Below are 20,453 nucleotides of genomic sequence, written 5' to 3'. Positions count from 1 at the left end.
TTTTAAATCTTATTTTACTCAGGAGCCTAAAAACAATGACAATAAATATTCAGATGCCTTGATATTTTGACTAGAACATCATACCACCCCAAAGTCATCTTATGGTGTTTTGGTCCCGTGCTTACCATACGGAGAGGGTCTGGCCTGAGCATGAAGCCCCAGACAAGAGAGGCCTCGTAGAGCTACTTACCCAGCTCCTCAACACATGGAACTCATGAAGGACGTAGCACAAGAAACAGCTTAGACGGAAAGCTGTGCAAGCAAAGCACAACCAGAAAAACATGCACAAAATAGCAAATGCTGTGTTTTTATTTCTACCCGTGAAATGGCTTAACACCACAGTTCTCCATAATTTTACCATGAAAACAATAATAACAGCTGCTATTCCCTCAGTCACTTCCCAAGGTAGCTCTCACTGCCCCTATTTTCCAAACAAGGGAACTGAGATTCAGAGAGGCTAAGCAAGTTCCCTAGAGGCACACAGCTATGTGTGGCACAAAACCAGGATTCAAATCTGGACCCGTGTGTCTGTATAGCTCCCAATTTTAAGGGCCCATGGGTATTAGGTCTTAAAAAAAAATCCTTATTTCCCAACCAGACTTTAATTATCAAACATTAAATTGTCTTCTTATTTCTAATTCATCAAAGACATAGGACAGAGCTTTTAGTCAACACAACGTATCGGTTATTAGGAAGAAGCAGTTGATACTGTTTGAGTCAGTAGCAAGGAAACTTGCAGTTTAAGTTAGCTGATGCGGCTTTTTCATAAGCAAATGTGCAATTTCCTACCAGACTATTTGAAATATTGAAAATAGCTTTGAGATCCCCAACACTACCATTGAGAACTCTCAAGTGTGCAAAGACGGCAAACTGGAAGCCATGTCCCTGGACTCTGGCAGGTTGTAACTCTCTGGCCTCAGCTTCCAGCTGCCCGGGGATGGAGCAAGGAGGATGCACTGCCCACGTGGGGATTTCCAGAGAACCCCTGTGATGGTGGCGTCTGGTCTGGTCGGTAGCGTCAATTACATTTATTTGCTTTGGAATCCTAATACATTTTCTTTGGGTTTCCAGATGAAACTAAGTTCTCTGTCATACCAGAAATCATCTTTGAAGGGGATACGGTATCTCTGGTGTGTGAAAATGAAGTTCCGTCCTCCAACGTGTCCTGGTACCATGTCGAAAGGCGCTCCGACGTCCAGAACAGCAGCAGATTCTGGATTTACACCTCCGTGCTCAACAACATGACCTCACTGTCACGCTTCACTATTTACAACATCACTCAGGGTGACGCAGGTGGGTTTCCATCCAATAACTGGTGCAAGGAAAGGAATGAAGAGCTCACACAGAAGCAAACCATGGAATATGTATATAGCATTTTCCTCTCCAAAAGGAGTTCACCAGGTGCAACTTTGCAAAACTGAACATTGATCCCATGATGTATGGACCAAGCAAATTTAGCCTTGGAGACAAATACACTTTTCTACATTTACTGAAGCTTAGTTGGAAGCTGAGACAGAAAGTAGACTTTTAATTTTTAAAAAATTTAAAACAGCTTTGTTGAGGTGGAATTGATATATAATAAGCTGTACATATTTAAAGTGTACAATTCAATGTTTTGACATATATACACACATGTGACACTATCACTATAATCAAGATAGTGAACATATTTGTCACCCCCCCAAATTTTGTTTTACTCTGTTGTAATTGCTCCCCCTGCCACTCTTCCCTCCTCTCCCACAGCAACCCAGAAATGTGAGTTTTAAACCTGACATTCTAGAATTTAATAATCCCATTGTAACCCAGATGTCAACAGGGTCACCTCTCTTTCTCTGAATGAGAAGTTGGGCTGCAGACGTGGGTCCTATCACTTCTTTGTTGATTCTGATGTTGCCACAGTGTTAAACAGGATGCCAAAATTATCCATGGTCTTCTAATTCTCCAAGGCTTTCCAATTTTCCCTTTCTACCTCTTCTATTCCTACACTTTTTTCTTACTAGTAAAGACTGAAATTTCTGCTCTTACTTTATAGCGTCTCTCTACACTTTACCTGGTGGAATCCGAAATATCTGCATTGACCTGTATTTCCTGAACATTCCTTGACAGTTGTTTAGACCAAGTCTCAGGTTTTGAAAATGATGTTTCATGAAGTACTGTGGTGGCACACGAGAGGAGGCTGTCATTCTTCTAAGGAACTACATATATGTAGTAGTAATAAATGCTTTTGTGTATTCTATGCAGGTGAATATATTTGCAAACTGACATTAGATATTTTTGAATACGAAGCCAGGAAAAAAATAAATGTTACACCCATCCGAATTTCGGCAAATGAAGAAATGCAGGTGATGTGCAACAGTCCTGTATCTTTGAACTGCTGCAGTGACATTCATGTTAACTGGAGTAAAATAGAATGGAAGCAAGAGGGGAAAATAAGCATTCCAGGTAAGAACGTTAGATGCTGTTTTGCAAATAGGTTTTTGCCTCTTGGCCAAGTGAAAATGGGAGATGTGATGGGTGGAAGGGGAAATGGCAGATGGCTGTTTTTTCCCACACTTCAGACTGTGAAAAAGTACTAGGTGTGATGCCAGCTCCAACTTAGCCATTCTAGAACAAAATTCCAAAAACATGTACATATAACTGTCATGCTCAGATTGTAGATGAGATCCTGGCAGTGAAGACCCAAGAGGGAGGGACCTGATGACTTAGGTCCATAGCACCTCCCACCCACAGGAAAGCTCATCCCCACCTTCCTTTCCATCTTCAGCAAAGAGCCAAGGATGAAGTCATTGGCTTGGTTTTGGGGTCTGACTGGAGCTTCTCATTTCTGTGTCTCTTCTCTTAGTTTCTGTCCTTCTCATTTCTCTGCTTTTGTATCCACACTTTCTTTTATATTATGCCATTCTGTGCCTCTGCTTTTTCATGTCTCTGTGCAGACCTGTTTGTCTCTCAATGGTGTCATGTCAATTTCTGATCCTATTTGCATCTGTTTTAGATCTGGGACCTGACTTGAAGTTCCCCACCATCCAGTTTATACTGATGAATGATAATTATAATAATAAACTAAAATAGCATACTGACTTGGTTTTGTATAACAGTTTGTGATTAACCAGTTTTTAAAGATATATGATTGGGCCCAGCCCAGTGGCATAGTGGTTAAGTTCATGCACTCCGCTTCAGTGGCCCGGGGTTCGCAGGTTCAGATCCCAAGCATGGACCTACACATCACTCATCAAGCCATGCTTTGGTGGTGTTCCACATACAAAATGGAGGAAGCTTGGCACAGATATTAGCTCGGCGACAATCTTCCTCAAGCAAAAAGAGGAGGATCGGCAACAGATGTTGGCTCAGGATCAATCTTCCTCAACAACAGCAGCAACAACAAAATGTTACCACTTTTAGTCAGGTTTAAACTTGACTGCAAGTTTGAACCTGGCATTTTTACCTCTAATTTGCAAATATGGAAATTGTGTATTAAATGACTTATCCAAGGTTGTCACAATAGGAAAAGAAAAGAAAGCATTGAGACTCACCTGAGGTCTTATTTCACAAGACCAGCATTGGTCTTGGCCAAATGATATTGCTCATGCCTGGTGAGCCAGTGCTGGAGCAGCTCATCTGACAGAGTCTGCGCTGAAGCAGAAGGCGGTCTTCTGCCTAGAAACCATACACAGCAAGACCCCAGCCTTCCCTTAAGAAATGACAGGATTATGTGCTTATCTTTAAAGTAAAAAATCATTAGAGTAAAATGTGACTCCGCCCATGAAATATATTAGTGTGGTAAGGCTTTACTTTATGAAGTCTTTGCCATCAGACTGTATTAAACTACGAAAAAATAATGATTAACGTACACGCAGCTTTTCCTGAGCACACCCATTTGCAAAGCTCATTTCAGCTGCAGTGTTTGCATTCCTTTCTAAAGAGCTCCGAAGGATGGGAAAGGCATCAGCTAACTGTTGAAAATGTTAACACATGGTACATTTAGTCACTTCCCTGATTTTTAAGGAAGAGGAAGTGTAGGCATCCTGAAGGAACTGCCAGATGGGGGAAAGACCTTGCAAAGTTCCCGTGGTCCTGACTTATAAGCATTCAAGTCCGAGAGGGGAACAACCTTGCCCTCTGGCAAAGGAACCAGGAAGTCTGCGGTGCAGATGCTCAGGGACCTCTCTGGGTCACCACTTCTGCAGACATTCCTACTGCCCCGTGCGGGCTGGACCGACCCACCACAGAACAATGGATTTCCTGCGGCAGGGCTGGCCGCCTGGGGACCTGCACAGTCGGTTTTCTGATGAATTTAGCCTCTGCTCTCGGCAATCTGCCCTTTCCCTTGCTGGTCCCTCTGCAGCAATCTTTCTCCAGATTCTGCAAGTTCTTTTAGAGCCCGTTTTTCCAGGTCAGTAGAAAGCAGTAGCTAAATAATTCACCCCAAAGCATTTGGAATGGAAGGTATTACCTCTTCTCTGAAATGGTTGCGTTTCATTTTCAAAACACTTCTGGCAAGGAATAAGCCAGAAAGGAAGTAATCAGCAAGGATAGACTTTCCAGTCTTAAGATGGTGGTGTTTTTCAAATAGGGAGGGCTTTCTGGGGTTTTTCAAATCATCAGGCATTGACTCATTAGTTGGTAAATGGTAATGGTGGCAGAAGTAATAGTGTTAATAGTATATAGTATTAGTATATATATTATTGGCATAGTAATATACTATAGATTACATTATACTAATATATATAGAATATATTCTATATATATGTAGAATGTATATTAGAATACATTGCAATATAGAGAGAATATAGAATATATAGAGAGTATATATATTAGTGTAGTATTGTTACTGTATCCTAATAGTAGTAACAGTAGACGTACTAAGAGTTATTATTATTAGTGCAGCTTCTAGTTTGCCCACATCTAGTCCAAGCTTTGCCTGTATGGAAGGTATCGAACACTTGGGGGAATTTCGGGCAACAGAGTTTGTAGTTGCACCATAGCTTCTCTTACCTAGTGTGATGGTAAAAAAAAATGGCACCTTAATTCCCTCTTTGTTAGAACAGTTCCCAAATGAGTTCATGAACTCCTTCTTTGCCCTGCTGCCATAGTCCCTTGGCCTGTCATCAAGCAGAGTATTCGCAAAACAAGTGAACCTTTACAAGAGGGTGTCAGCCCCCTCTTGACTGACTGTCAAGGCGTATGACAACGTGGAACAGCATGCTGAGTGACTGGTGAAGGAGGAACAGCCTCAAACTCCACCATCTCCCTTCTTGTATCTTTTCTTCCCAATTACCCCACTTACATTTTTAACCATGTGTTATAGTGTGCGCTTGTGTGCTGTCTGAAATGCTATTTCTGCAGTCAAACAGGGTGTGTGTAAGAGATAAAAAAAAAAAGTGAGGCTGGCTTTTTTTCTTTATTGAGTAGACACAGTCTTGTGGCTTTCAAGTCACTTTATAAAGTGCCACTAGAAGCGGGCCTGCCTCAGAGACTGAGATCAGATCTAAGCAAAGAAGCAACTAGAAGTGTGAAGTAGCATCCTTAGAGACAGCATCCTCCATCCTGGCTGCACGTGAGGGTCATCCCAGTTGTTTTGTAAAAAGACCAGCTGTCAGGGCTCTACCCAGAGCAACTAAGTCAGAATCTCCGGGTTTGTGCTCCAGACTGTGACATATTTTCTTAAATTTCACCAGAGACTTTATCGGGCAGGGGGGAGTAAGAACCATGGATTTAGTCCAATCCCCCATTTTAGACACAAGGAAACTGAGGCTTTCTGTGAGCTACTCGGGGTCTCCCTGACCATGGCAAAGGGCTCCACCTTGTCACCCACCCCTCTTTTTCCTCCTCCATGTCTCTCTATGTGTTCTTAATGGGGCCATAGACAAATCCCATCATAAATAGTAATGTCTCTACTTGTAAGAATGCCCACAAAATTGGATTTAATAAAAGAAAAAGAAAAGCAAAGAACTTAAGCCAAGTCTTCTGCCCTGGAAAAATTAACCTTACAACCCGTGTTTTCCAGTAAGACAGTATCTGGTCCTGAAAAGCTGTAATCCCAGCTCTGCCACGTAGCCCTCTTTCTGAGGCAGAGCACACTGGGTCGCTGCACTGGCTCCCAGACCTTCATCTACTAAACAGTGATAATGGTACCTACTTTACAAGACTTTCAGAGGGACAAAAACCAAGATAATTAATGTAAACATTTAAAACAGAGTTGACTACGTTGAATCTGCCACAATAACTATTTTCTGATAATGATGGTAGCTTTAAAAACCGTCCCCTCACTTGTCCTCAGTATGGTGGGAAGTCTTCATTGGATCTTATCTAACTTGAGCAGCAAACTTGGAATTGCATCCCATCTCTTCTCCAGAAAGCAGAGCACCAACTTAATTCACTGCATTTAGTACCTTCCGTGCAGGACCCCAAGTTGCACAGCCCCAGGGGTGTTTATGAAGTACCATGTGAATGCTCCCAATTCAGAGGTCCTGCTTTTGTTTTCTGAGTTTACCATCTCCTTGGAGCCTTAACGCCCTTCTTTTTTTTTTTTTTAAAGTATGTATTTTGGTGGGGAAGATTAGCCCTGAGCTAACATCTGTTGCCAATCTTCTTTTTTTTCTCCCCCTCCTCAAAGCTCCAGTACATAGTTGTATATCCTAGTTGTAAGTCATATTAGTTCTTCTATGTGGGATGCTGCCACAGCATGGCTTGATGAGTGGTGCTAGGTCCACACCCTGGATGTGAACCAGTGAACCCCCAGGCCACTGAATTAGAGCAGTGTGAACTTACACTCAGCCATGGGGCTGGCCTCTCCATTCTTTTCCTACATGTTTCAGCCTAACAGGACTCCTTAGCTTTCCCCAACCAGGACTAGCAGGCTACTGCTTCTGTGCTTTTGTTTACTCCAATGGTTTTCTAATTTAACTGTAGAATCCTTTCTTCAACCAAAATCTTACGTGGTTGTCTAATGCAGGGTTTCTCAACCTTGGCACTAATGACATTGGGGCCAGAGAATTGTTTGTTATGGGGCGCTGTCCTGTTCATTGTAGGATGTTTATCAGCATCCTTGGCCTCTACTCACTAGATGCCAGTAGCACCCCAAGTTGTAACAAAACTGACTCTGAACATTGCTAAATGTTCCCCAGGGAAGCCAAATAGCCCCTTCTTGAGAACCCCACGTCTGATGGGTAAAGCAGACCAGAGTGGAGGCACTTGAGTTATAAAAAGTTTGGGGGGCTTAGAGCCCCCATAGCTTATCATGCTTCCACTCCCCAGCCCAGCCCCAGCTCCTGAAGCAGCTTAATGGAAGGCCAGGTTCTCCAAGGAGTACCAATTCACACACACACACATACACACACGCGTACAGCTACACACCAGAACAGCACAGCCACCATTCTATCCATGTCTTTCCAGGCCTAGAGCCGATCTTCCTTCTTCTCTGAAATCTTCCTTAGTCTCCCAATTAAAACACACCTACGTTAATCTCCATAATGGACTTATTTCTTGTGTGAAATCTATCTACTGTGCATTATAATTATTTTTGTACATCTCTTCATATACTCCATCTGGCATGGCTCATTGTCTCGTGCATTAGTTTGATGAGAAAGCTTGGCCTTGAAGGATGAGAAAGAGTCAGCGGGAGGGAGAAGGAAGGAGAATATTCTAGATGTGAACCCAGGCATAAAGGCATGAAGCTGTAGGCAAGTTGAAGACCCAGGACGTGACCTGGTTTGTAAGAGAGGAACATAGAATGAAACAGAGAGAACAGAGTCAGATTGAAATCATACTGTGAACAAACACAGATACCACGCTAAGCAGATACTATTTTATTTTGTGGGCAATGGTAAGATTTTAAAGGTAAAAAGAGAGTAGAGAGATGATCTGGGCTGAACTTTAGAAAAATAAATTTCAGAAAATAAAAATAAATTTTAAGGCAGTCTAGCCTGAAGGGGAGTTAACTGAAAATACAGACCCTGTTACAAGAGTATGCAATGGGCAGACAACAGGTAAGGGGACCCAGGCGAATAACCACGGGTTGGAGTGGATAAGACAGTTGTAAGATGTTTCAAAGGCATAATCTGAAAGATTTTACAACTGAGTGGAAGTGGAGTGTGAGGAAATGCAAGTAATTTCAGATGACTTAAAGATTCTTAGTTTTGTGAACTGCCAATGACGAAGAGAAGAAACATTAGAAGATGTGCAGGTTTTGTCCGAGGAGAAGAAAGATGAGTTCTCAATTGGACCTGTTGAGTTGGAGGTACCTGAGACATCAAATTGGCACTTGGGAATTTGCTTCTAGAGTTTCCAACAAGAGGTTTCTCTTGAAGATAGAGTGAGGAGTCATCCAAACATAGGATATAATAGGAGCTGTGGGTGTAGATGAGATTGCCCAGTGAAAGAGTAGAGAAAAAAGATAAGGAAAGAGCCCATATCAGGATGCTTGGGGGAGGCCAATATCCTGGGGAACACCAACATGTAAGAAGGGAAGAGAGGAGAGAGGAGCCTGGGAAGAAGACTAGAGGAGAGATGAAGAGAGAGAAGCAGCAGGAGGGACCCATGGAGTCGAGTGAGCCGAGTCGTGGAGAAGCTGGGCAGAATGGGATGCTGTAGTCCAGGTAGTGTGAGAAGAAGCCACTGGATGTGGAAGAGAAGGAGTCACAGTTGGCCTTAGAAGGACACCTGACGTGGAGCATAGGGAGAAGAGGCAAATGGCAATGGTTTGATGAAAAGTGGGAATGAAAGACTAAAGGTGGCGAATGCAGAAGCATTGTGGTATGAAGAGAGGTAGAAGTGTGGTGGTGGCTAGAGGAGCTTTTAGATTTGGGAAGGATTGTTTTAATAAGGAAAGACTTGAGTGTATCTGGTGGTTGAAGTGAGGAAAGATTAAAGACACCGGGGAAAGGAAATATAAAGGAGAGAATAAAGTCCTGGAGGAAATGGAGGAAGTGGGTTTTCCAAAGATAAGTGGAGGGGTGAGCCTTAGAGAAGATTAAGGACACTTGTGCCCATGAGTTAGGAGGTAGTTTAGTCAAGGTGGGTGAAGCTGGAAGTCAGTTTGGTGTTCTGAACAACCATTTTGGGAACTGAGGGGAAAAGCTGGTTATATATCAATAAAAATATTTCAGATGTCATTGATCATCCAGCCAAGGCTGGAAAAGATGCATTTCTGTTGGAGCTAATCAGAAGCTTTATTCTTTTTCTTTAGTTTTTGGAAGATTGATAGTATTTGAAGAATGTCTTAAGGGTACGTGGCGGTAGGCAAGGTTGGAAGAGAGAGAGTGAAGGGACGGGAGTAGAAAAAACTCACCAGGAGGGTGTAAGAGAGCCATAGGCAAGGAGTAAAGAGGGCTTGGAGGGCATCTTGGGAATGGAAAGGAAGATATGAAAAAGGAACTATTTTGAAGGGGAAACTGCTGATAATCTGAAAAATCATGAATTGAAGCTTCCACTAAAACATATAGACTGATAGGGAATAAGCTATGAAAACGTTTCTCAAATGAGATGCCTATCAGGTGTGCCAGTCTTGTTTCTTCCTCCTTTCAATAATAAGAACAGTTTAAATAGTCCGACACCTTTTTTCCTTCCAGTTGAAATCATATCCAAACACTTTGCTTCTCTTTTTTATTTCTCACACTCGAACGACCACCACTAATGCTCTTTGTTGGGGGCGGGCCCCAGCCAGGCACTGTTCTAAGTGTTTATTTATATATATTAATTCATTTTACCTAACCACAGTCCTGGGCAGAGCTGTTATTATTTATCCCTATTTTACATCTGGAGAAACAGAGGCGCAGAGCAGTCTAGTGACTTTCTCAATAACGTTCCACCAGCTAAGTGTTAGAGTTTGGGATCTGCTGCCACCTGGCTCCTGAGTCTGCAGACCTAACCATTATGCAGCCCTGCCTCTCCATTCAAAGAGAAGAAATCAAATTTAAATAATAATTCTTTTTCTCTGGTTTGGCCTCTTTGCTACTAAATCCAAGAGTCAGCCAACTGACGGCAAAAGAATTGCTTATGTCATTGCAGGAAACTCTGAAACAGACACAGACCCCAGGTGCAGCAAATACACCCTCCACGCCAACGAAGTTCAGTGTCTAAGTGGGTCGGCTGGAACACAAGTCGTCTACACCTGTGAGTTCACCAGTGCCCATGGAGCCAGAGGCAGTAAGAACATACAAGTGACATTCACCTCTGTGGGTAAGGACTCGCTCGCCAGAATTTGTAGCCTTGCACCTCAAGTCATGGGCTGCCGATCACCTGGGAACATCCATGAGCAATAAAGCAGAGCCTTCCCCGTTAGGTAGCGGGAGTGTGGTCGGGGTAGATCCCACAGTGGGAGACAGAAGAGGAGCTCCCTCTCTGCCATTTAAATGCAGATGAAGTCTTTAGAATCAGGAAGGCTAGAGGTTGGGACCAGGGAAGGAAGGGCCTGCCTTGTACTGCTAATGCACAAAGTAGACTGGGATGTAGGTTTCACACCCAGATTGGTCCTATTTAACCATTAAATTTATAAGGAGGATAATGCCCCTAATTTCCCCCTTTCTCCTCCCTTAATCCCGTTCTCCCTGCCTTGAATTCCAATAGCCTGGTTCATTCCCTACCACCATTCACCTCCCTCTGTCATTCCACCTCTCCCATTTCACCTATTCCAGAGAGAATGCTGCAGAAAGCTTTAATAATCTGATACTTTGTGGTTATTTTACGGTTGTAACAAGTATTTTTTAATATTTCAATTAATTCAGCTTTAGTAGGCCTCTTGAAAGTATCATTTCTTCTCCTCATATCATAAATCATTTATAACATCACCCCTATCTGCAAAAATGGGGCAAACTTGTTTTTCCACCCATCTTACAAAAATGAACTATTTAGATAAATCATCAGACACCACCCCGCCCCACCCCCCCCACCCCCAAACAATTTGGAGAAAGGACTGATTTTCTGTTATCATGACTTAGAATTTTTACAAAGAGCAAGATTAGGTTTATCTGAAAATATTATTGCTGTAGAAGCGTTCATGGGTCTTTTGAGCAATTTGCGGTTTTCTACAGTGAGAGCAGTTGTCCACTGCAAGCTCTAACCTGAGAGTTGTATTGATTATGTGAGCTGTTGGCTGTCTTTTGGGACCTATTTAGCCTTCGCTGAAAACCACTGGTCTGGTAGTTTGACCTCAACTGAGAAGCAAGAGAACCAAATTCATGATTCCGTGAGCCTTTCCACTTTTTCTGCTAAACCTGAAAAAGGCATCTCAAGATCCCTACACAGTGATGGCAGTGTGAGGGACACGTTAATACATGCTTGCATGACTTTAGAGTTCTCCACATTTGATCTTAACTTCTAAAGAGTACTGTGGAAAGCCCTGACTTCTTTTGACTATGACTAAGAATAAGATTTTACACTGGTTGGAGAAGCAGGCTAGCATCAGTGGGCTCAAGGCATGAAGTTGTTCCCCTATAGAAGACAGAAATGAATGGCATTTTGAAATGTCAACTATGTAAAGGACATGCTCAACGAGCAGCGGAAAGATTCAGAGGCAAAAGTAGTGGCATGTTCATATAAGCTTTTATATTTGTAAGGGTCTTGTTAACATTTTTGATGAATAATTCCTCATGAACCGATGAGGACATTCTCAGAATGAGGAGTAGATGGAGAGAGACTTGTAGTTAGGATCCTATACATCCTCGTTTGCCCGAGACAGTCCTGGTGTAATTATTTGGGCAATAAACTCTATGATCCCTCTACTAAAAATATAGTTCCAAAAATCACTCTTCTGCTTAGTAAGCGCTGACTGTGTACTAGATGCAGTGCTACGTGCTGGGAATGCAAAGACGCAGAGGAGAGTGTCCCGCTCTGGAGGGACTCACATTTATACGGAAAAGAGATGAAAGGATTAAATTAAAATATAGTGTGGTACTATTTTTTAAAAGGTATTTTAAAAGAGTAGAGAATGAAGCTGTTACAGGAACCTAGCCATTTTAGTCTCCCTTGAGGTGTCACCGAAGAGGTTGGAGGGGAGCTTGGGTTAAGTCAACACCCCTAAGATTGCAACCTTTTGCCCTGCTGATCATCAGGAGCTAATTCCAGCCACAAAGGGGAAGTGCACGAGTTCCTAAGGCATGTGAAGGAAATGAGTACAATTCAGAGCACCACCGGGAACAGCCTAGAAACAAGTAAAGCCCCGGAGCCGCAAGGTACCAATCCCGCGTTGACACAAGTAGAGTCAGGACGGTCCCTGTTTTCTGTCTGTCTTAATTTTCGCTCCTATGTCAATGTCACCGGAAAGACTAAACATTGTGCTTCTTGTTGGTTTTCTTTTGTCTGTTGTTTTTTTTGCATTCTTTCAGCCAACCTAATAATAACCCCGGACCCAATTTCTGTTTCTGAGGGACAAAGCTTATCTATAAAGTGCACCAGTGATGTGAATAGCTATGATGAGGTATACTGGAACACTTCTGCTGGCATTAAAATACACAAAAGGTTTTATACCACAAGGAGGTGTCCCAATGGAACAGAGTCAGTACTGACGGTGAAGACCGCGACCAGGGAGTGGAACGGTGAGTGAAAAGCAAGCCAGACACCCTCCCTGCTCTGCTGCCTGGACCCCTGGAAAGACACTGTACTAGTTACCATCCCTGGGGGACCTGTCCTGGGGCATGCCTGCGCCAACCACTTTACATTAAATATGCCATCACATTTAATGCAACAGCCCTTTGGGGAAGATGTTGTTATTCTCATTTTTCAGATGTGGAAACTGAGGCTCAGAGAGAATAGTAAATGTGCCTAAGTTTTCACGACTGCAGTTGTAGAGTCAGGATTGGAACTAGTCTCTCTGATTCTAGAGCCTGGGCTCCTGCCATGAAGTTAAGAAAGAGGATTGTTTTTAAAAGTCCTTTTATCAGACTCTTAGGAGTGTTTCACCCAACTGGGCTGTAAAAAATCTAGGTGAAGCTTTCATATGCCTGATTCCAAAGAAAGAAACATTTTTATTTCCTCTTTATCTCTGCACCTTGTTCATATTCGGAAGAAATACAAATCTTTGGGGAAAAAAGAGAATTTGATAGAACTGCAGCTATGGTAGCTGACATCAGTTGAGCCCTCACTCTGTGATAGGCACTGTGCTAAGTGTTTAAGTGTGTTAATTCACTTAAAACAATAAACCTAAAGCCAGTCCTGTTAGCCTAGTGGTTAAACTTCAGCACGTTCCACTTCGGCGGCCTGGGTTCATTTCTTGGTCTCAGAACCACACCACCCATCTGTCAGTTGCCATGTTGTGGCATGGCTCACATAGGAGAACTAGAACAACTTACAACTAGGATACACAACCATGCACTGGGGCTTTGGGGAGGAAAAAAAAAGAGGAAAGATTGGCAACAGCTGTTAGCTCCGGGCGAATCCTACCCTGTCAAAAAAAAAAAAAACCAATAAACCTAGAAGATAGTCTATTATTTTCCTCATTTTACAGATGAGGAAACTGAGGGCCAGCGAGGTTGAGTATATTACCTGAGATTATACATCTGGTAAATGGCAGAGTCAGGGGGAGACCAATCCTGGCTCCAGTGGCCAACACTTACTCATTCCACCTGAAGCCTTTCCTTAACTATCAGGTTAATCGGTCCAGATCCTGTGAGTTCCAGGTCTTCTTTTTTTTTTTCATTTGAGGCCTGGGCAACACTGTAGAAATAACCAGTTCTTGTTTGGACTTGCTAGTGTACAATCAGGAAGCGGGAGTATTTTTCTCCCATGCTGAACTCATGCCTACCCTGTCAATTGCTCTTTCCTGTCACTAGGCAATGACTTAGGAGGAGCCATAGCTTTTCCAGTCACATTAAACTATTAATAGTCCGATACTCGAACTAAAAAAAACTATTCTCATCTAAATCAACTATGCTTTTATTTTATATTGAATTTAAATTTCCCTCCCTCCCAACAGGAATGGAAGGGAGTTTCTTCTCTCTTCTTGTTCTGGTTTCCCTCTGGCCAGCTCCTGCTCTGGCTCCTTCAGCGTTGGAGCAAAGAGAAGTAGTGTTTAGAAAACTGAAGGGTCTTACTGAACCTCCATCTCATTTTTGCTTCCTTCCACTCAGGAACCTATTACTGCATATTTAGATATAAGAATTCATACAGAGTTGCCACCAAAGATGTCACTGTTCACCCTCTGCCGCTGGAGTCGAACATCATGGTTGATCCTTTGGAAGCTGTCGTTCCACTCAGAGGTTCCCGTCACTTGAAGTGCTGCATAGAGGATGATGAAGACTACAAAGTAACTTTCCAAATGGATTCCTGGTTCTTTCCTGCTGGTAAGAAGCCAACTGCTGAATTGTTAGGACATATTCTTTCATGCATACAGAGTGAAAAAAGTTGCTCTTAAAGTCAAGGTCAAGAAACACACACAGGGACTGTATCAGAGATAGAATGTAACAGAGCAGAATCCCATGAGACTTCATTACCTTCTGTTTTGCTATGTGGTTCATAGCTTGTTGGTTTGTGGCAAAATCTTGAGAGTCTGTGAGGGCAGAGCCCATTCTGATTAGTTGGAGCTGTTGAAGGCAGTGTTAAGGTCCCTTCACAGACTTTCTGCTTCCTCAATAGAGTAAACTGGATATTCTGGTAGTCCGTCACTCCATCGTATAAATCAGCATGCTCTAAAAATCCTACATGGTCTACAAAAATCCTTTTAAATGCACTGTTAAGCATACAAGAAAGTAAGAGCAATAACCAAGGGCCAAAAATGCAGAGGAAAATAAAAATAGAGATAATGCTTTGGCTAGTGTTGGGGCTTTCCTGAGGGCATTTGTCAATATCAGAAACCCAAAACCTTGTGATTTAAGGCTCTGAAGGACACGAAAGAAAAGGGGGAGACATCCCCACCCTACCAGCACAATGTCAGGACCCTCAAAGGGTGACATGCTCAGTAAAAGAATAAGCTAGAGAAACAAAATTTATCTGCCTGAGTTAAGAGTTTGGCCTCATCTCTGGCTGGGCAAAAATTTCCCCTGAGAATTAAAACTGTCCTGACTTCACTTGGGTTTCAGGTTTGAAATTACACTGCCTGAGTGGTCCCGGAACTCCAAGTTGAGGAGTAATTAACTTAAAGTTGTCCATTGGTAGCACCTGATGGCACCTGGCAAAAAAAATTTCAAATCCTCTCTGGTAGAACGTCCCCTCAATCCAGATCCCTCAGGATTCCTACAGATTAAGGGCAACCAAATATGAGCTCATAACCCCAAATCTCAAGACACAGACATCTTCATGAGAGATTTACAAACTCATCTATTCTTTCAAGAACTATTGGGGGCCTGCTCGAGGCAAAACACACAGCAGGCAATAGAAAGGAGACAAAAGAAGTGGCGCACATATATTAATATCTAGAAAGGCTCATGTCATAACAGATAATGCATACAACATTAAATATCCAAAATGAGTAATACAGATTGAAAGAATGGTATGAGTTCAGAAAAGCAGGGACCCAATAAAGACTGGACAGTTTAGAGAAGGCTGCATGGTAGGGGGACATGGAATCAATGTGGGTGTTGAAATATTCAAACATCTCAACATTTTTTGTTCAAGATGCATGCATTCAGTCCTATGTGCAAAATGCTAGGCTAGGCACTGGGAGGTGCAGAGATAAGTAAGACTGGACACTTAATGTCCAGTGGAGGAGACAGACCCTATTGGAGGTGATGCTGAATGAATGTGGGGAAGGCAGGATAGAATGAATGCACAGGGCATGATGGGATTTAGATAGATAGGGGGATTAGAAGGATGCTGAGAAGGCATTTTCGTTGTCAAAAAAAATGTGTGGGCACAGATTTGGAGTGATGGATGGTGGAGGTAAAGTTTTGGCTAGCATCTATGGGAATGTGGGTTTACTTACTTCTAAGAGCTGGAGGCAGAAAGTAAATAAGTAAACCCACATGTGAAGTGAATGTGGCACGTTCCTGGGAAGAGTGTGGACAAGTTTATTCATATCGATCCTTTCAACAAACTGTATGCTTTGGATATTCATGCTGTAACTTAATTCTTTCAATAATTCTATCTTAGCAAAAGAAGTGAACGGAAAACAAGTGTGCTACAAATATGATTTCACGGCAAACTCAGTTTTCCAGTGTCCAAAACATGTTGATGTGTTTTGTCATTTTACCAATGCTGTTAATAACTCAGTCCGGAGCACGTCTATGAAGCTTAATCTGGTTCCTGGTGAGAGCATTTTAAATTACTTTAAAGTGTTATAGTCACGAGTCATGTATTCATTCACTCCCTCGTTCACCCATTCAATAGATATATGTCGAGCACATTTATATGGCAGGTCTTGGGCTAAGCATGGGGACTGGAAAAGAAATAAGCCATGTTTCCTGGCCTCAAGCCTAGGGAGAGATAGATATGATAAAAAATGTTATCACATATAATATGGTAAGGGCTAAACTAGAGACGCTGTGGGCAGCCAGCAGAGGCTACCTGGTTTAACTCTGCTGGTGATAGGTGGGGAGGAAGTGATGCAGAGAGCCTTGCCGATGAAGACTTATTTCCGCTGAGTCTGGAGGGCTGTACACCACCCCAGGCAGACAAGAGTGCACAGTGTCTGTGTGAGGCTGAGACCCCTCTGAGGTTTCACCAAAGGAAGGATGTCCCCACTAGCACTGTTTCACTGAGACAGGGTTACATGGAAAGAGTCGATCTAAAGATTAGGCAACTGTCTTTTTCATCCTTTGTCATCATTGAGCCAATATCCCCCCACATCATATTTCCAAAGCAAAAGGTCATGATTTGTGGAGCCATTTCTGTAACAGCTCTCCTTAGCAACCACAGAGGGGCGAGTGGGTAAATGATGGTCCTGGGCTTCTACCATAAGCAATCCTCTCCCCCAGAAATCTTCTCTGTAGTAGGACCCCCAATCTTTGAAGGATCCATGGCTCTATCACCAAGTTCCTTTGAGTTTACTGAGTGATTTTTGGTCATTCTCACATGTGTTGGTAACTGAGGCCTGGACACCAAAGTAGGAAGCAGCTTAGAGTTCCCTATGTCTCTGAAGCACTGCCTGCTGACTCTACCAAGAACACGTCTTCCAGAGGGCAGCCAAGGTCATTTCTTTATTGTGCCCCCATCTTAGCCCTGGCATCAACATGTTTTATTCACTTATCTTTGTTCTTCTCTTTCTTCATACCAACTCCGATTCCACTTCCTTTTCTTAGTAGAACCTTACTTATGGATTTGAAGATTTTATACAATGGCTGAGAACTCAATTAAAGCTTAATTCAAAAGTTGGTGAGAGAGGGATCTGCTCATAAGAGAATCAGAGTCCTCTGGAGATTAGAGATTCTGCAACAAATGCCACTTTCCCATTCAAGGCTTCTCTTGAGTAGAGATGAAATAGAGTCACCATTAATAGAAACCAGAAGGAACAAATACTTGCAAATATTACCTGGAATCTTTAGGTCATGGGTGCCTTGAATTCACACTACTAAATATATCTTTGGATTAAGACAGTGCTTGTCGACCTTGGCTGCACACTGGAATCACTGGGGAAGCTTAAAAAACTACTGATGCCTGAATCCCAGCCCAAGACATCCTGATTTCCTTGGGCCGGAGTGAGCCTGGGCCTTGGTGTTTTCCAAGCTCCCCAGGTGATTCTCTTACGCCAAAGTTGAGAAGCCCTCGGATTAAGGTATTTTGTCCCTACGACGCCTGGTGAGCAGAACTTCTCTTATCTGCATAAGCATACATTGAGCTCTTATTGTTTTCCACAGCTTAGATTTTATAGGCAGCAGAGAGAAGATTCCCAGGGACTGGAGGTGGGAATGAGTCATAGAGGAAACAAATTCTGTTAGGAAAAGCAAGTGCAGATTAAAGTCAGATTTGTGTGGAAAGCACTAAGGGGCTTTGGGAAATCAGGGGCAAAATAAAGAAATTGGAGAACTCTGACCAGGTCACCAAAAGTAGAGAGAAAGATGAACTCAAACATCAAAATTCTGCCTACGCCTGGCCCTATTTCCCCTACTTTTCTCCTCTTTTCAATTGTCTCTTTTATTTCCATGTTTCCAATGCAGAGATGACCATCATGTGCCAGGATCCTGTAATAGGTGTTGGGGAGCCTGGGAGAGTCATCCAGAAGCTGTGCCAGTTCTCAGACATTCCCAGCAGCCCTGGAGGTCCTGCTGGCGGGATCATAACTTACGAATGTGTAGGCTCCCAGTGGAAGGTGAAGAGAAACAACTGCATCTCTGCCCCAATAAACAGTCTGCTCCAGCTGGCCAAGGTGATCCTGAGACCTCTGACTCTGAGCTCTTGGTGGGGAGACCTGTCTAGCTTATATATCTCAGCACTTAGGAAAATGGCGCTTGGGTTGATTTGTGTTGCTCTCAAAGGTACTTTTATTTGTTTGTTTCCAAAGAAGATGTAATCTAGAAATGCTTAAAAATTTGCTTAAATATAAATGTGGAGGCAACAAAATATCTTCCCACTCTAGGACTAGCTGTATACTTTGGCCTTGACTTCTCAGTACCTTGTTTCCATTAGCTCCAAGGTGTAGGCAGGATTGTTCTTTCTAACCGCTCTCCTGTGAATAATTTTGATATCACCTTTGAATAATTAGAGCAAACAGCTCTACTCTTTTCAGGAAGAGGAGCAATATAAGAAATAAAGTTCATCAGTTTTTCAAAAAAAGAAAATTGTAGGGCTTTATGCTTTTACAGGTCTGAGATTTCCTCAATCCTTAGAGGTGACCTCTAGTTATAGAAGAAGGGACTAGCCTGCCTCTCTTACCTGCAATAGAGGTTACTGCCATGTGTAGGGGAAAATTCCTTTCTTCCCATCAAATGAGTAAATGTCACCTCGTACCTGAGTTGTTGAGAGTTAAAGCCTCCTAAAATTCCATGAGTTATGATAAATAAATACTGATGAGGCAACCAGTGGTGTTATAGCTAATGGTGACATCTTCAGACAACCAGTTCCAAATCCTCTTACCCTTGGAAGAAGAATTGAAAAGGGATGATATTGATTTGTGTTTTATCTAATTGTCTTCTGTCTCTTCTCTTGTCTTACGCAAAATTCATTAGAATACCTACTATGTGCAAAGCATTATTATAAGTGCTATCAGGGTAAAGAGGCCAAATCAGAACTTGACCCCTGATTTGATAGAGAATATAGATGTTATGTACATACTATTTGGCTAGGATGATTAGGAACCTCCGCTCGAAAAACTTGGCATCTGAGTTAGACCTTGATGGATGAAGCATTGGGCATATAGATTATCCTAATTGAGAAAGATAGAAATCACACTAGTTTTAACTCAACTTTGGGCCCTGATCTTAATTCTAGATACCTAAATACATTTTCAATGGAAAAGAGGCATGCAGGCCTATCATGTTCCATTTGATTTATCCAGTCAACATATCTTATTGAACACCTACTATGCACCAAGTCAAATGACTTGTGCTGTCTTAGACATTGTGCAGTATGAGAAGGACATAACACATGGTTCACATTGTTAAGGAGCTTATCATTTAATTGGAGAGATATCAAAATTAAAACACAAAATCATACCAGTAGAGATGTCACAAATGTGATATATGTCAAATAAAACAAATACTTACGCCTACAGAGGAAGAAACTCCCCTGATTTGGGAAACGCATCAAAGTTCTTCATGGAGAAGATTGAATTTGAGTTCACTCTTGAAATTATAAGTAGGAGTTAGAAAATACAAGTGTGATCATTGTAGATAGGGTGACCATATAATTTATCATCCAAACCAGGACACTTTTTAAAAACAAAAGAGGCCACTATTAATAATTACATTGGGACAGCAGATATAAACCAGAACTGTCCCAGGAAAATTGGGATGGACAGTCACCCTAATGATTAGCAAGATAAAAGATAAGAAAAAGCAAAGAGCAGCAAAATGCTTCCGTAGACTATCCAAGTGACAACTCTACTCAACTTTAATCTAATTCTACTACTTGTTACACTACTAAAGTTCATCTACTTTCCCTTTTTTTTCAACTAGTCATGTCTTACTGTTCCCCTTCTTACGTAATATTCTGTTCTGAAGAGTACACACAGATAGTTTAAGAGATAAGTAAGTTATCTTATGGGATATACTTATGGGAATGGAGAAAAAAGGAAACTACAGATATGAGAGATTTTGTCATGGATGGATCAGTAGGATTTGATCATTGAACTGATTGGTGAGTTGTTCTGTTTGTCTTTCTGTTTTGGCTTTTGTTTTAATAGGCTTTGATCAAGAGCCCCACACAGGACAAGAAGCTCGCTACATACCTAAAGGATCTTTCTATTAGCACAGGCAAGGTGGAAAACGAAGTCAGCTCATTTCCTGGGAGCCTGGGAGCCATTATTAACATCCTTGATTTGCTTTCAACAGTTCCAACCCAAGTGAATTCCGAAATGATGACGGTGAGTTTGTTTAAGCCTTGTAGGAGTTTTGGGTCAGGTCTTTTCACTCCTCAGGACTTGCGGTCAAGAA

The 20,453-nt window shown here is 42.2% G+C and overlaps 1 protein-coding gene across 16 annotated transcripts in view; it reads left to right on the top strand.

Moving 5' to 3' along the window:
• The window catches only part of ADGRF5 (adhesion G protein-coupled receptor F5), a 101,315-nt gene that overhangs the window by 69,989 nt on the left and 10,873 nt on the right, over window positions 1-20,453 (top strand). For 8 of the 16 annotated variants that reach the window (XM_070245650.1, XM_005603979.4, XM_005603977.4 and 5 more), the window contains exons 9-17: window positions 1,072-1,293; window positions 2,242-2,442; window positions 10,006-10,176; window positions 12,048-12,167; window positions 12,321-12,530; window positions 14,061-14,273; window positions 16,018-16,173; window positions 18,021-18,229; window positions 20,204-20,383. In XM_070245650.1, coding sequence (XP_070101751.1) covers window positions 1,072-1,293; window positions 2,242-2,442; window positions 10,006-10,176; window positions 12,048-12,167; window positions 12,321-12,530; window positions 14,061-14,273; window positions 16,018-16,173; window positions 18,021-18,229; window positions 20,204-20,383 — 1,682 coding nt within the window. The remainder of the gene's footprint in view (window positions 1-1,071; window positions 1,294-2,241; window positions 2,443-10,005; window positions 10,177-12,047; window positions 12,168-12,320; window positions 12,531-14,060; window positions 14,274-16,017; window positions 16,174-18,020; window positions 18,230-20,203; window positions 20,384-20,453) is intronic. The other 8 variants (XM_014734476.3, XM_070245656.1, XM_005603980.4 and 5 more) reach the window with 1 other exon arrangement.

Source organism: Equus caballus, chromosome 20, assembly GCF_041296265.1.
Source record: "Equus caballus isolate H_3958 breed thoroughbred chromosome 20, TB-T2T, whole genome shotgun sequence".
In the NCBI taxonomy this organism is placed as follows: Eukaryota; Metazoa; Chordata; class Mammalia; order Perissodactyla; family Equidae; genus Equus; species Equus caballus.
Note: the sequence above shows the minus strand (reverse complement) of the source record. Positions and strands in the feature narration are given on the sequence as shown.